The 15,705-nt window shown below is 31.3% G+C and overlaps 3 protein-coding genes across 3 annotated transcripts in view; 1 reads left to right on the top strand and 2 right to left on the bottom strand.

The window, feature by feature from the left end:
* LOC112906097 (catalase-like) overlaps nucleotides 1-712 on the bottom strand; it is a 7,701-nt gene extending 6,989 nt beyond the window's left edge. The window contains exon 1 of the mRNA XM_025979743.1: nucleotides 427-712. Coding sequence (XP_025835528.1) covers nucleotides 427-483 — 57 coding nt within the window. The 5' untranslated portion in view covers nucleotides 484-712. The remainder of the gene's footprint in view (nucleotides 1-426) is intronic.
* Nucleotides 713-1,193: 481 nt separating this feature from the next.
* On the bottom strand, nucleotides 1,194-4,299 carry LOC108736699 (transmembrane protein 70 homolog, mitochondrial). Its single transcript, XM_018469229.1, has 3 exons — nucleotides 3,937-4,299; nucleotides 3,634-3,876; nucleotides 1,194-1,460 (listed from the first exon to the last, which is right to left on the bottom strand). Exons 1-3 carry the CDS (start codon nucleotides 4,207-4,209, stop codon nucleotides 1,263-1,265), a joined length of 714 nt encoding a protein of 237 aa, XP_018324731.1. The 5' UTR covers nucleotides 4,210-4,299; the 3' UTR covers nucleotides 1,194-1,262.
* A 2,073-nt stretch (nucleotides 4,300-6,372) lies between these two features.
* Nucleotides 6,373-15,164, top strand: LOC112906100 (fibrillin-2-like; the record flags this gene model as incomplete). Its single annotated transcript, XM_025979751.1, has 6 exons — nucleotides 6,373-7,558; nucleotides 8,015-8,158; nucleotides 10,480-11,280; nucleotides 12,543-12,666; nucleotides 13,177-13,375; nucleotides 15,062-15,164. Coding segments are annotated over exons 1-6 (2,557 nt in total), but the record flags the coding sequence as incomplete, so codon positions are not given.
* Nucleotides 15,165-15,705: the final 541 nt, after the last annotated feature.

Here is a 15,705-nt window from a genome sequence, read left to right as displayed (position 1 = left end):
TTTTCTAAAAGAAAAATTAATTTAAAGTTTACCTGTTTTATCCAAAAAGTTTTTATGACAAGTAAACAAATATATTTGATTTTACTATTTTAATTTTCAATACTTATATGTATTAATAGCTTCCTATGACCCTACATAAATAAATTCACAATGTATAATTTTTTTCGAGATTTTTAACATTATCATATGATATTATAAAATTAAGATAATATGTCTTATAATCAGTTGCAATTCTCATGATGAAGCAAGATTACATTAACAATTTTTTAAATTATTAATTGTTTTATATCATTTGTTTAGTGTAGAACATAATGTAATTATTTTGATTTTGTCGTAAACATGACTTTAACCTCGTTATAAACATATAAGCCACATATAAATGCGCAAGTTTATTTAGTATATTAAAATTGAAATAACATAATTTACCTGACTTTTTTTCTTATGCCATTCAAGTATTTGGTTAGATGCCTTGTCTGTTGCCATTTTTAATGTAAATAAACAATACACTACGTTCCTTATAACGTCTAAACTTTCACTTAAATTGGTTAAATTCTTTAACTCCGTACGTGCTGTGCAAGTTACAAATTTATGACTATAAATAGTGGGAAAATAATATATAAATATCACACTAATAGAAGATACCTCTGTTCTTCGAATTCATAAAATTTTGCACTACAGATTCAACTTATCTGCAGGTCTGCGGCAGTTGGTTCTGCTTTTATTAGAACCAGTGAACCGGTCTGTAAATGACATGCGCGTAAATATTTTGAAATGTGTAGCTAACTTTTTGCGGAAAATATTATTAACAATTAACAATTATTACGAAATTTATCCATCTTTTTGATGGTTTATTTTTACATGTAATAAAAATGACATAAGTTATTAAAGGCTTTTTTAATTTAAATGTTATCGATCGTGATTTTGGAAAATAAATTAAAGTTGAAAAGTAAATAAAACCAAATCAGAAGGCACCAAATACTTTAAAAAATACATCTGTACTATTTTAACTTTTTTATAGAGAATTGAAATTTTAAAAATACTTGTTATTACAATTACCCTATGAAACAAAGTAAAACAAGACTGATAAAGAAATATGTACATGTATTAAATATTGGTATTAAGTACAAGTAGGTACTTATTTACTAATTTGCGTTAACAGTATTGAATGGCTTAACTGAAAAGTGTAATAAGACTTCAACAAAAAAACAAAAGCATATATTTGTTAAATAGTATTTACAGTAAATACAACTATGTATGAAAAATTATTTATTCTGGTCAGTATTACCGGACGTTTGAAATAATTTTAAATCTATAGGTTTATCATAGCCCATAATTTTTCCATAATGTGTGGGATCTTCAAAAAATCGCAAATCAACGAAAAGGGGTGTTTTTTTGGCTTCAAATGTCGTAAACATGCCGGGAATATCTGGGACATGGACATCTTCTAGTTTAAACTCTAACTGTGAAATAAAAAGGAAAATGTACTAATAAAATCAAACAAATTCCGATTAAAATGTTTTTGATTGCGTCAATTAAAATATGTAAAACTTCATCATATCGTGATATATTGATTAATGAATATATACGACATTAATAAAAAGGTTTTTATTTCCGAAAGAACATAAAAAATACTACCTTGTTAACTTTTCATGGAGCTCAAATTTAATAACCGATTAAATTCTAATTAAATGCAATAATTTACATTGTTAGAGCACCTATTATTGAGCTTTACCAAGATAAACATAAATATTAAATAGCTGAAGCTATTCGTTAAAATGATAAAAAAAGTGTAATGAAACGCTGTTGTTAAATAAAATAGTAACAAATGTAGTAAAATAAAAGCTTTTCTCTTTCTTGACTAACTGCAAAATCTCTGTAAGCAGCAACATTTGGAAGTGATTTCCAAGGGCAACCTTTATCATTCATAGAACTTCGCATAATAATCTTCCATGATAAAACCTTTTGCTGTAAAGCAAAATGTTGCTTTATAAATAGATACAATAAAAACCTTTTGTTTAATAGCAATGAGATAATGATACCTATTTTTATGAAAAGTACAGGGTGTCCCACAAAAGGCAGACTGTGCACATTGTATACTAAATTATTAGATGATAAAAATATGAAACTTATCCATTTATTTTTGTGCAAAACTTCTTACAAGTAGTTATTATTGATTAAATATTCAAACTGTTGCCTTTCCTTTGAAGCAATATTACAAAATCAGCACATATTCATCATTGCAAATCCTTAATTTACTTCAAAGTAACAAATTCTTTTGCATATTTATTATCGCATTTATCCTTATCAGGATTTAATATCAGATACCTGCCACCGTATTATAAATAGGTATTTCACATACTTTTGTGCTTTGTGTTTCAAAATTCAGTAACCATTTTCAAGAATGTTTTGATTCGTTTGATTTTACAAATTATTAATTAGATAAATATATGCAGTATTTACGATTAGTTAATAATAATTTATTTTAATAAAGAAGTAACGTAATTTGTAAGCATAATAATATAAAACGTACAGAGCATTACATACAATGCATATTTTTGTTTACAAAATAATATCATTACCACTAGAAGATAAAATGAATTACATAAATAGTAGAAATTACGCCAGTACGAACGCAATTAATGGAAAGAATTTGTTTTTTTTATGAAAATTTAATGCATGATCTTTTAAAAGTAGAAAAATTCCATAAAACGTAAGCATAAAAATCATTAAAGGCCTAATTACTGCTTATGTTTTTTTTATTATCTATTACAATTACACAAGTTAAACAACGATTTTTATGCTTGTTTTTAAGATGTATATGTATGTACATGGACATATATAAAAATTATCTTATAGTTTACGCATTTTTTTCTATATGTTTGACTACATGAAGTGATAATAAAAAATTAAGATAGTGTGTCTTATAATCCGTTACTTATAATCCTTATAATGAAAGTAGGATTATATTTTATATTGATTGCGTATACTGCTGAATTTTTTTAACTATTACTTACGATTGAAGTTTAATATCATGAACTTATGCATTCAGAGATTAGTTCTGTCATCTGTGATTATTTTGATTTGGCCTTAAACTTGACTTAGTATTCGTCATAGGAGTTAATTTGCACATAACTGCGTATGTCTATGCTTATTTGCTACATTTAAATAAAAATACCGAATATAATTTACCTGGCTACTTTTCTTATGCCAATCAATTATTTGGTTAGCTGCCTTCTTGTCTTTATTATTAATACTCGATCCTGTTCTTGAAAAAATTCTCAAACGTGTACAGTTTGCACAATTTATACTAATTTTATTTAATAATTTGGTNTATGTGTATAAGTACATACCACTTTGTGTCGGATTGAATGCCACTTTAAACTGACTATTATGCACTTAATTCGAATTTCATAAGATGATGAAAATATTGCTATCACAGTGTCTTTTGTAATATTTACAGAGCAGTCTGATCATCCTTATTGACTTTAACAGTTGTATCTTTTGAAGAAGCCATATTGTGGCAATAAAATTATTAAGGACAATAAAGTCTGAAAGCTGACAATTGTCTTTGAATTTAATCTAGATTATGAATAATGGATAGATTGTTATTAACAATAGTTTTATTTTCGTTACCTCTTTCTTTATACTGAAGAAATTTAGTGTTGTGGCAATATAAGTTCCAGTCTCTGGTTTATAATCTAAATGAATTACATACTTCTTTGCTATCAAATGCAGAAGAATTGGAGTACCAAGTGTAAAAAAACCTACAAACGAATATGCTGCTATCATAATAGGCATATTTGCCATTTTTATGGTCGCTTTATAAAGAAGGGGTTGAACTGCCAAACCTAGGGCACTTGTCATTAATGAAAAGTACTAAAAATAAACCAAAACATGTATCAGATTTTTTGCTTCTTGTATTCTACATTAACTTACTTTGACTAATCGAACTTGAGTTGCTAATGGTCCAGTATATACTCGTATTCGTTCAGAATTTTTTAATGTATCATTTTCTTTATTTTTGTTAAAATTTGTTGCTGTTCTTGAAAAGTTCCTTATTTGTATACAATTCGTGCAATTTATAGCTATTTTATTTAAGGACTTGCTTTTAACTGAAGCATTTCGTAGTATAAAAATTAATTGTGGTGTATGTAATTGCCTTGTTATAGAAGGATTGAGAGTTGCTAGAAATTTTACAGTAAAATTCATACTTTCTCTATTTACAGGTCTTTTTATCAAAATAAACCATTCATAAACTCGATTAAGGTTATGTTTATTTTAAATAAGGTTGAAGTTAGACTCTTAAATTAATTATTGTCAACTGGTTGAAATGTTAGGCAACCTTGACGTGTTATCCTGTTGTGTATACAGAATTGCCTAAGGTAAAGGAACATAACACTCAACAAAAATAAAAAATTTTAAACTTGTTAATATGAGATATTCACTAGATGGCGATATTCTGCCTACACTAGGATGTTAATATCCATGTTTATTCTCTATATGTAGGTATATGTATACATATTTAAAAAAAATATATAATTTCATTAGAAGTTTGTAACACATCCTTTGAATACAAAAAACCTTGTAATAGTATTATTATTTATTAACATAAAAAAGATAAGTTAGCTAAAATTATTAATTATAAACAGATAATTTCTTTTAATTCAGTGTTTTAAGTATCATTTAAAAAGTGTAATATATAATATACTTATACATCTGTTTTTCTAAATTAAAATTACTTTTCTCCAAAAAATTTTGACATGTTAAGTAGTATAAATAAATAAAGTAATATATGAATTACACAAACAACTATTTAATGTTACCATTCTAATTTTTTAAATATGGATAATGCAGCTTCCTATCAATGTAAAACGACTTTATATTTTTTTTTATTTGTCTGTATTTTTAACGATTATATTTAATGCTAAGTCATTTTTCAAATATTAGTATAAGTAATTTTTAATCATTGGATAATTTGGCATTATAGTTTACATTGTAAATGTATATAGCGGGCAAAGGCGAGGATTATTTTTAATTATATACCCTCATACAACATTAGAATACGTTGTAAAAGTCGTATTTTATTTTTTTAAGCCGAAATAGGCAAACAAAGCCAACATAAAGTTTGTTTTATAGCAGGGATAGAATGCGTTATCTAAACCAAGGTACGAAGACATTAGAACTTACAATCATCAGTTTCTCTAAGCACGTGTTACAGAAAAATTAGTAAAAATGCGAGCCTTACTTACTTGTGTATTAATTTCATTAACCATTACAATTACTATAGGTAAGAATTTTTTTAACATCAATCTCAATTTTTTTCTAACAAGTAAAATGATTTAATTAAAACTTTTAATTTGATTAGTAAATTTCGTTATAAATTACCGCAATCATATTATAAAATTAGAAGTTGATAAAAATTTCCTACTTTAACTGGTCTTTAAAACAATAAATTGGAAATTATATTGTGAAACTTTTTTACAACGACACAACAAAGATGTTTTTCACAATTTAAAGCCTTGTTTCGTTTGTTAAATTCCGCGGAAAAGGGTTTTATTTTCATTTTTGAGAAGCAAACTCCTACAATTGAAAGCAAAGATTTTCTTAAGACAACATTTCATGTAAAACTTTTCGTTTAATTTTATTTAATTATTCATTATTGTATTACTAAGAAAGTAACAATTTATATTCGCACGTTATGATAATGTGATAGCATTTCATTAATTTTTATGATGATATGTACATAAGTAGAACAAGAAGAAAATAAAACTTCTGGACTTCGTTATCTTAAATTTTCAGTAACAACGGAAACTAGTAATTCAAAAGGTTTGGTCCCTAAGCCACAAAAATCTAATTACACCATTTGTTCTAAAAGTAAACTGCCAAAAGTTCCTTATGGAATGTTAACAAAATTTGTTAGATACAGAAACAAACGAAAAAATACAAAAGGTCCTTTGGTGGCTATTTACTCCTGCGAAGATGGTTTTTCTTTAGCTAAAAACAGTTCTGAAAGATTAATCTGCAGAAACGGAAAATGGACAGGCAAAACTCCAGTTTGCGAAAAATCCAAATTAGGTACAGATATTTTTTAAACTGTAAAAGTTATTAACCACTAAATGCATCTAACAATATTTGTTCGCAGTTTTTGACACGTCATTATTGATTAGTGAAGCCGATTTCAAAAAAGAATTTAACAATTCGTACTCCAACATAGATTCAAAGCGATCCATATTCTCTTCGAATGATCATACACTACTGGTAGAAACTTTTGATTTCAATAGTAATCTCGGAAGGGACGACAGAGACCATGGGAATTCTTTTCATAATTCAGAAGTTTTATGCACATATCGTTTCATAGATTCCTCCGAACATATGGAATGCGTTTGTCCGGATGGATACATTCTATCATCTGACGGCTCTAAATGTAAAGATGTTGATGAATGTAATTCAGGTCTTTCTGACTGCGATCATTTATGTACGAACACACCAGGAAGTTACAAGTGTCAATGCAAAGAAGGATTTTATCTCCTAGGAAATGGAAGAACATGCGATGATATCGACGAATGTAGCTCGCAAATAATGAACAATTGCTCCCAACTATGCATTAACTCTGTTGGATCCTTCTCATGTAGCTGTTTTGAAGGATTTTCTTTGAAAGATAATGAACGCGATTGCATAGACAATGACGAGTGTCATCCAGACACAAACGATGTTTGTTCTCAAAAATGTATCAACACCCAGGGATCGTATTACTGTTCCTGCTTCGAGGGATACGATTTGGACAGTGACCAAAAAACTTGCACTGATATAGATGAGTGCAATTTGCATGTATGTTCTCAGAAATGCATTAATTCATTAGGTTCATACAAATGCGATTGCCAAAAAGGATTTAAACTGTCCAGCGATAATCGCACTTGTGTAGATGTTAATGAATGCATGGAGCATAACGGCAACTGTTCACATTTGTGTGCAAATTTGGAAGGATCATATCAGTGTGCATGTCCAAGTGGTTTTATAGCGACCAATGATGGTAAAAATTGTAAAAAAGCCTACGCTTGTTCTGTTAACAATGGTGGGTGTTCCCACTACTGTTCGGACGATAACGGATTATCTAAATGTTTCTGTCCCTACGACATGGAACTGGTCGACAATTTTAACTGTACCAAACGGAAACAATGTTCAACAAAACGCAAGGATGAATGTTACAGTTGTAATGTTGGAGAAAAGATATTGCTGTGTTTCTGTCCATCTTTTAGCCCTGAAGTTAACCGGAATTCTTCAGTATGTCCGGAAAATTATGAACTATTTGATAAAATAGTTTGTCGTCGAATGGACCCAAACATTTGCAAACGTTACAATGAAAACGGAATCAGTAAAGAGTGTGTTTTGATAGACGAAACAGAAGCATGCCTATGCCCCGAAGATTATTACATAAAAAATGGCAAGTGCGTCCCTTTTGACCCATGCTTTATAAATAACGGCGGTTGTAGTCATATATGCGAAAACGTTGACGGAAAACCTTCGTGTAATTGTCCATCTGGATTTGTTTTACAAAATAGTTCGTGCGTGAAGCAATATTCTTGTCAGATAAAAAATGGTGGATGTTCTCATTACTGCAAAGAATTCCAAAATGGAATAAAATGTTCGTGTCCCAAAGGTTTCTACCTTTCTGACGGCAAAACTTGTGTCGATTCAAATCCTTGTTCCAAAGATAACGGTGGCTGTTCGCACATCTGTAAAAATGCGAATGGAAGACCTTTGTGTAAATGTCCCCAGGGATTTGTTATCAAGAATAAAACTTGTTTGGCTTTAAACTCCTGCGCTTATAATAACGGCGGATGTTCCCACTTTTGCATCGAAAGTCACAACGAAGTAAAATGTTCTTGCCCAGAGGGATTTTACTTGACGGGGAAGTCATGCTCTGAACAAAATCCTTGTTTGGTCAAAAATGGGGATTGCTCTCATTTTTGTAATATATCTCAAGAGAATAATAAATTTTGCTCATGTCGAGTAGGATTTAAACTAGAACCCGATCAAAAATCTTGTGAAGATATTAATGAATGTCAGGAAAACAAGGGTTCCAAACAGTGTTCACATATTTGTCAAAACACGCATGGTAGTTTTCTCTGTAGCTGTCCAGAAGGTTTTCAGCTATTAAGTGATAAGATAAGTTGTTCTAAACAGATTGATTGTTCTAAGCCACTAATTCCTCAGCATGGAAAAATGGCCTGTTCATACAACGACGAACAGGAGCTTACCAAATGTTTGTTTTCCTGTGAGGAAGGGTATGAAATACAGGGTGAAGAAGTTCTCTTTTGTGGAACATCGGGAAGGTGGAGTTCAAATATACCGCGTTGCATTTTTGGCATGTATATTGTGTTATTCATACAGAATTGTGAAAAATGATATGTATTATTTACAGCAAACACTTCTAAGTTGTATATAAGGTGTCCTAACAATGGAATACTCAATTTTACTTTACCACTTGGACAGAGTTCAATGAATGTGTGGTTTCCAAAACCAATCACTTCTGTTGACTGGTGGAGGTAGGTGCTTGTTCATCATACAATTTTAATATTTTTTTTTTGAAACTCAATCATTGTAAAATTGTCCATTATTTTTTGGCAAAATACGAAATCGGTACATTCTTTTTAACTAAAAATGAAATTTGATAATCTTTTAACTTAAAACTTTANAAAAACCTTGTAATAGTATTATTATTTATTAACATAAAAAAGATAAGTTAGCTAAAATTATTAATTATAAACAGATAATTTCTTTTAATTCAGTGTTTTAAGTATCATTTAAAAAGTGTAATATATAATATACTTATACATCTGTTTTTCTAAATTAAAATTACTTTTCTCCAAAAAATTTTGACATGTTAAGTAGTATAAATAAATAAAGTAATATATGAATTACACAAACAACTATTTAATGTTACCATTCTAATTTTTTAAATATGGATAATGCAGCTTCCTATCAATGTAAAACGACTTTATATTTTTTTTTATTTGTCTGTATTTTTAACGATTATATTTAATGCTAAGTCATTTTTCAAATATTAGTATAAGTAATTTTTAATCATTGGATAATTTGGCATTATAGTTTACATTGTAAATGTATATAGCGGGCAAAGGCGAGGATTATTTTTAATTATATACCCTCATACAACATTAGAATACGTTGTAAAAGTCGTATTTTATTTTTTTAAGCCGAAATAGGCAAACAAAGCCAACATAAAGTTTGTTTTATAGCAGGGATAGAATGCGTTATCTAAACCAAGGTACGAAGACATTAGAACTTACAATCATCAGTTTCTCTAAGCACGTGTTACAGAAAAATTAGTAAAAATGCGAGCCTTACTTACTTGTGTATTAATTTCATTAACCATTACAATTACTATAGGTAAGAATTTTTTTAACATCAATCTCAATTTTTTTCTAACAAGTAAAATGATTTAATTAAAACTTTTAATTTGATTAGTAAATTTCGTTATAAATTACCGCAATCATATTATAAAATTAGAAGTTGATAAAAATTTCCTACTTTAACTGGTCTTTAAAACAATAAATTGGAAATTATATTGTGAAACTTTTTTACAACGACACAACAAAGATGTTTTTCACAATTTAAAGCCTTGTTTCGTTTGTTAAATTCCGCGGAAAAGGGTTTTATTTTCATTTTTGAGAAGCAAACTCCTACAATTGAAAGCAAAGATTTTCTTAAGACAACATTTCATGTAAAACTTTTCGTTTAATTTTATTTAATTATTCATTATTGTATTACTAAGAAAGTAACAATTTATATTCGCACATTATGATAATGTGATAGCATTTCATTAATTTTTATGATGATTTGTACATAAGTAGAACAAGAAGAAAATAAAACTTCTGGACTTCGTTATCTTAAATTTTCAGTAACAACGGAAACTAGTAATTCAAAAGGTTTGGTCCCTAAGCCCCAAAAATCTAATTACACCATTTGTTCTAAAAGTAAACTGCCAAAAGTTCCTTATGGAATGTTAACAAAATTTGTTAGATACAGAAACAAACGAAAAAATACAAAAGGTCCTTTGGTGGCTATTTACTCCTGCGAAGATGGTTTTTCTTTAGCTAAAAACAGTTCTGAAAGATTAATCTGCAGAAACGGAAAATGGACAGGCAAAACTCCAGTTTGCGAAAAATCCAATTTAGGTACAGATATTTTTTAAACTGCAAAAGTTATTAAACACTAAATGCATCTAACAATATTTATTCGCAGTTTTTGACACGTCATTATTGATTAGTGAAGCCGATTTCAAAAAAGAATTTAACAATTCGTACTCCAACATAGATTCGAAGCGATCCATATTCTCTTCGAATGATCATACACTACTGGTAGAAACTTTTGATTTCAATAGTAATCTCGGAAGGGACGACAGAGACCATGGGAATTCTTTTCATAATTCAGAAGTTTTATGCACATATCGTTTCATAGATTCCTCCGAACATATGGAATGCGTTTGTCCGGATGGATACATTCTATCATCTGACGGCTCTAAATGTAAAGACGTTGATGAATGTAATTCAGGTCTTTCTGACTGCGATCATTTATGTACGAACACACCAGGAAGTTACAAGTGTCAATGCAAAGAAGGATTTTATCTCCTAGGAAATGGAAGAACATGCGATGATATTGATGAATGTAGCTCGCAAGTAATGAATAATTGCTCCCAACTATGCATTAACTCTGTTGGATCCTTCTCATGTAGCTGTTTTGAAGGATTTTCTTTGAAAGATAATGAACGCGATTGCATAGACAATGACGAGTGTCATCCAGACACAAACGATGTTTGTTCTCAAAAATGTATCAACACCCAGGGATCGTATTACTGTTCCTGCTTCGAGGGATACGATTTGGACAGTGACCAAAAAACTTGCACTGATATAGATGAGTGCAATTTGCATGTATGTTCTCAGAAATGCATTAATTCATTAGGTTCATACAAATGCGATTGCCAAAAAGGATTTAAACTGTCCAGCGATAATCGCACTTGTGTAGATGTTAATGAATGCATGGAGCATAACGGTAACTGTTCACATTTGTGTGCAAATTTGGAAGGATCATATCAGTGTGCATGTCCAAGTGGTTTTATAGCGACCAATGATGGTAAAAATTGTAAAAAAGCCTACGCTTGTTCTGTTAACAATGGTGGGTGTTCCCACTACTGTTCGGACGATAACGGATTATCTAAATGTTTCTGTCCCTACGACATGGAACTGGTCGACAATTTTAACTGTACCAAACGGAAACAATGTTCAACAAAACGCAAGGATGAATGTTACAGTTGTAATGTTGGAGAAAAGATATTGCTGTGTTTCTGTCCATCTTTTAGCCCTGAAGTTAACCGGAATTCTTCAGTATGTCCGGAAAATTATGAACTATTTGATAAAATAGTTTGTCGTCGAATGGACCCAAACATTTGCAAACGTTACAATGAAAACGGAATCAGTAAAGAGTGTGTTTTGATAGACGAAACAGAAGCATGCCTATGCCCCGAAGATTATTACATAAAAAATGGAAAGTGCGTCCCTTTTGACCCATGCTTTATAAATAACGGTGGTTGTAGTCATATATGCGAAAACGTTGACGGAAAACCTTCGTGTAATTGTCCATCTGGATTTGTTTTACAAAATAGTTCGTGTGTGAAGCAATATTCTTGCCAGATAAAAAATGGTGGATGTTCTCATTACTGCAAAGAATTCCAAAATGGAATAAAATGTTCGTGTCCCAAAGGTTTCTACCTTTCTGACGGCAAAACTTGTGTCGATTCAAATCCTTGTTCCAAAGATAACGGTGGCTGTTCGCACATCTGTAAAAATGCGAATGGAAGACCTTTGTGTAAATGTCCCCAGGGATTTGTTATCAAGAATAAAACTTGTTTGGCTTTAAACTCCTGCGCTTATAATAACGGCGGATGTTCCCACTTTTGCATCGAAAGTCACAACGAAGTAAAATGTTCTTGCCCAGAGGGATTTTACTTGATGGGGAAGTCATGCTCTGAACAAAATCCTTGCTTGGTCAAAAATGGGGATTGCTCTCATTTTTGTAATATATCTCAAGAGAATAATAAATTTTGCTCATGTAGAGTAGGATTTAAACTAGAACGCGATCAAAAATCTTGTGAAGATATTAATGAATGTCAGGAAAACAAGGGTTCCAAACAGTGTTCACATATTTGTCAAAACACGCATGGTAGTTTTCTCTGTAGCTGTCCAGAAGGTTTTCAGCTATTGAGTGATAAGATAAGTTGTTCTAAACAGATTGATTGTTCTAAGCCACTAATTCCTCAGCATGGAAAAATGGCCTGTTCTAACAATGACGAACAGGCACTTACCAAATGTTTCTTTTCTTGTGAGGAAGGTTATGAAATACAGGGTGAAGAAGTTCTCTTTTGTGGAACATCGGGAAGGTGGAGTTCAAATATACCGCGTTGTATTTTTGGCATGTATTTGTGTTATTCATGCAGAATTGTGAAAAATGATATGTACTATTTACAGCAAACACTTCTGAGTTATATATAAGGTGTCCTAATAATGGAATACTCAATTTTACTTTACCACTTGGACAGAGTTCAATGAATGTGTGGTTTCCAAAACCAATCACTTCTGTTGACTGGTGGAGGTAAGTACTTGTTCATCATAAAATTTTTCATTAAAAAATCTAATTACACCATTTGTTCTAAAAGTAAACTGCCAAAAGTTCCTTATGGAATGTTAACAAAATTTGTTAGATACAGAAACAAACGAAAAAATACAAAAGGTCCTTTGGTGGCTATTTACTCCTGCGAAGATGGTTTTTCTTTAGCTAAAAACAGTTCTGAAAGATTAATCTGCAGAAACGGAAAATGGACAGGCAAAACTCCAGTTTGCGAAAAATCCAATTTAGGTACAGATATTTTTTAAACTGCAAAAGTTATTAAACACTAAATGCATCTAACAATATTTATTCGCAGTTTTTGACACGTCATTATTGATTAGTGAAGCCGATTTCAAAAAAGAATTTAACAATTCGTACTCCAACATAGATTCGAAGCGATCCATATTCTCTTCGAATGATCATACACTACTGGTAGAAACTTTTGATTTCAATAGTAATCTCNCGGCATTTATTAGTTGGCAAAACGAAAATTAGTTTCAAAGCGTTCGATGGAAACTTGACAGCAAGCTGTGAATTGGTGATAAATGTTATTGATAGTGAACCACCAAAGGTTTACAATTGTCCCCACTATATTCAAGATGTGCTACCGAAAACTAAGAAGAGCAAACTGCTTGTGTGGCAAGAACCCACTTTTACAGATAACGTAAAAGTTTCGTCAGTATTTAAATCAAAGGTATGGAGTAGATAGTTGACAGGTACAGTAAGGATAACGTTAATCGCGGAGAGAGAGAGGTCCGGCTCAAAATCACTAAATCCCACCAAGGGGGTCCAAGTTTATAAAAAAAAATGCCTCACGTAATTGTGCTTTCATCATTTGTGGCATTAACAAAAAATAAATACAACATCTAAATATGTCGGTAATATAATAAGGAGAGAGAGGACTTCCATTAATTGCGCAATGTCAAAGGGAGGAGATCTAATTTTGACCAAATTAGAAAAAGACACCTCACTTAATTACGCCTTTATTATTCGTATACTTCGTTTACTTTCTGTAGCGATGTGACTATTGGCGGATTTGCCATAAGGCCCAGTAGGCCCGAGCCTAGGGCGGCCAGATATTAAGAGCGGCAAATCGTGCCAAAAAAAATCACTGATGATAACAAATTCATGAATTATGTATCTAGTCTATAATGATGGGTGCTGAGAAAGGGGCGGCACATGGCCTGGGGCCTAGAGCGGCTACGACTGCAAATCCGCCATTAGATGTGACCTTCAGTTTGACTGGCGCAAAGTAGAAAAGAACAGCACTAGGCCAGAAAAGGAAGGAGACAACTCTCAGCCAAACTCGTAGAGAGTAGGCGTTTACTATTAATTATGTGAAGTCAAAAGGGGGGAGAGTTCCGACAAAATCTCATCAAGTCTCAGAGGAGAGAGAAGTCAAATTTAAAGAACTAACTTAAAAAATTATGCATTCATCATTTGTAGTATTATTGAGATTAAAAAGGGGGAGGGATCCGGCATAAAATCGCCCAATATCGCCCGGGGGGTGATCAAAATTTAAAAAAACACCTCACGTAATTGCACTTTCATCATTCCTAACATTACCAAAAAATAAATAAAGCATTTAATTGCGTAGGTAATAAGGTACAATAAGGCGATAGAGGACGGCCATTAATTGCGTGAGGTAAAAGGGGTTACGATCCGACCAAACTTTACCAAAGGGGTATTCAAATTAGAAAAAAAACACCTCATTTCATTTCGTCTTCATCATTCGTAGCATTATCCAAAAATAAAAAAATAATCTCAATACGTAATGCAATAAGAATAATTACGATAACAAAAGGGGGGAGGGTTCCATCAAAAGCTCATCAAGTCTCACAAAGAGGGGAAGGGGAGGCAAATTAAAAAAGGCAGCTCACGTAATTATGCCTTCATTTTTCGTAACATTTAAAAATAAACAAAACATCTAAATACATAGGGAAAGCATTATGAAGAGAGAGGACACCCATTAATTACGTGAGGCCAAAAGAAACAGGGACCGGCAAAATTTCACCGAGAGGGGGTTCAAACTAAAAAAAAGACACCTCACTTAATTACGCCCTCATCGTTTGTAACATCTAAAAAATAAATAAATCGTCTTAAAGAAAGGAGACATCTATTAATTACGTGAGGTCAAAAAATGAGAGGGTTCAGGCAAAATTTCACCAAAGGGGGTTAAATTGAAAAAAAAAACACCTCAAGTAATTAATGAACGCCTGCTTAAGGGCAAATTTATTATTTATGCTGAGCCACTGTACATCGTAAACAAACTAAAACCATTCTGATGTAGCTATTAATGTTTGTAACAATGCATTTTTTGTATCTCATACCATTTAGAAATTTGGATAAAATCTAATACTTTATGTTCATCAAATTGTAGAGTCCTGGATCAGAATTTTATTTGGGTAAAGAAGAGGTCGTTTATGAGGCTTCGGATGAAGCTGGAAATAAAGCTGTTTGCAAGTTTTCCGTGGAACTCAAAGGTAATCATAAAACTTTCATTAGCTATAATTTTTACCAACATTTATAAATGCGGTTACCCATAGGTTGAGGTGTGATTTATTTGAATGCCAATTTTGCATTTTGCATTTGTATTTTAAATAGAACAAATTACTTCTCTGGTTTTCGCTGACCTTTTTCATTTATTTCAATAAACTACTAGTATTTATCAATATAGAGGTAGGTACAAGATAAATGCAGCAGAAGTTTTTGTATTTGTGTTCTTGAAGTGAAACTTCTTTACGCACGGTAGGGTAAGTTCGTTTCATGCGAGTTGCTATGTAAAGAAATCATGCAACGCATTTCCACCGCTGTCTGTCCCTATGTATGCTTAGATCTTTAAAACTACGCAACGGATTTTAATGCGTTTTTTTTAATAGATAGAGTAATTCAAGAGGAAGGTTTATATGTATAATACATGCATAATATAGTAGAGAAACACTGATAATTTTAGAGGTTTGTAATGTGATGTCGTAAATAAACACATTTTTTTGCGCTTACATTGCAAACGCTGGCTGAACCCTA

Source organism: Agrilus planipennis, unplaced genomic scaffold (assembly GCF_000699045.2).
Source record: "Agrilus planipennis isolate EAB-ADULT unplaced genomic scaffold, Apla_2.0 scaffold170, whole genome shotgun sequence".
In the NCBI taxonomy this organism is placed as follows: domain Eukaryota; kingdom Metazoa; phylum Arthropoda; class Insecta; order Coleoptera; family Buprestidae; genus Agrilus; species Agrilus planipennis.
This window is presented reverse-complemented; position numbering and strand designations above follow the sequence as displayed.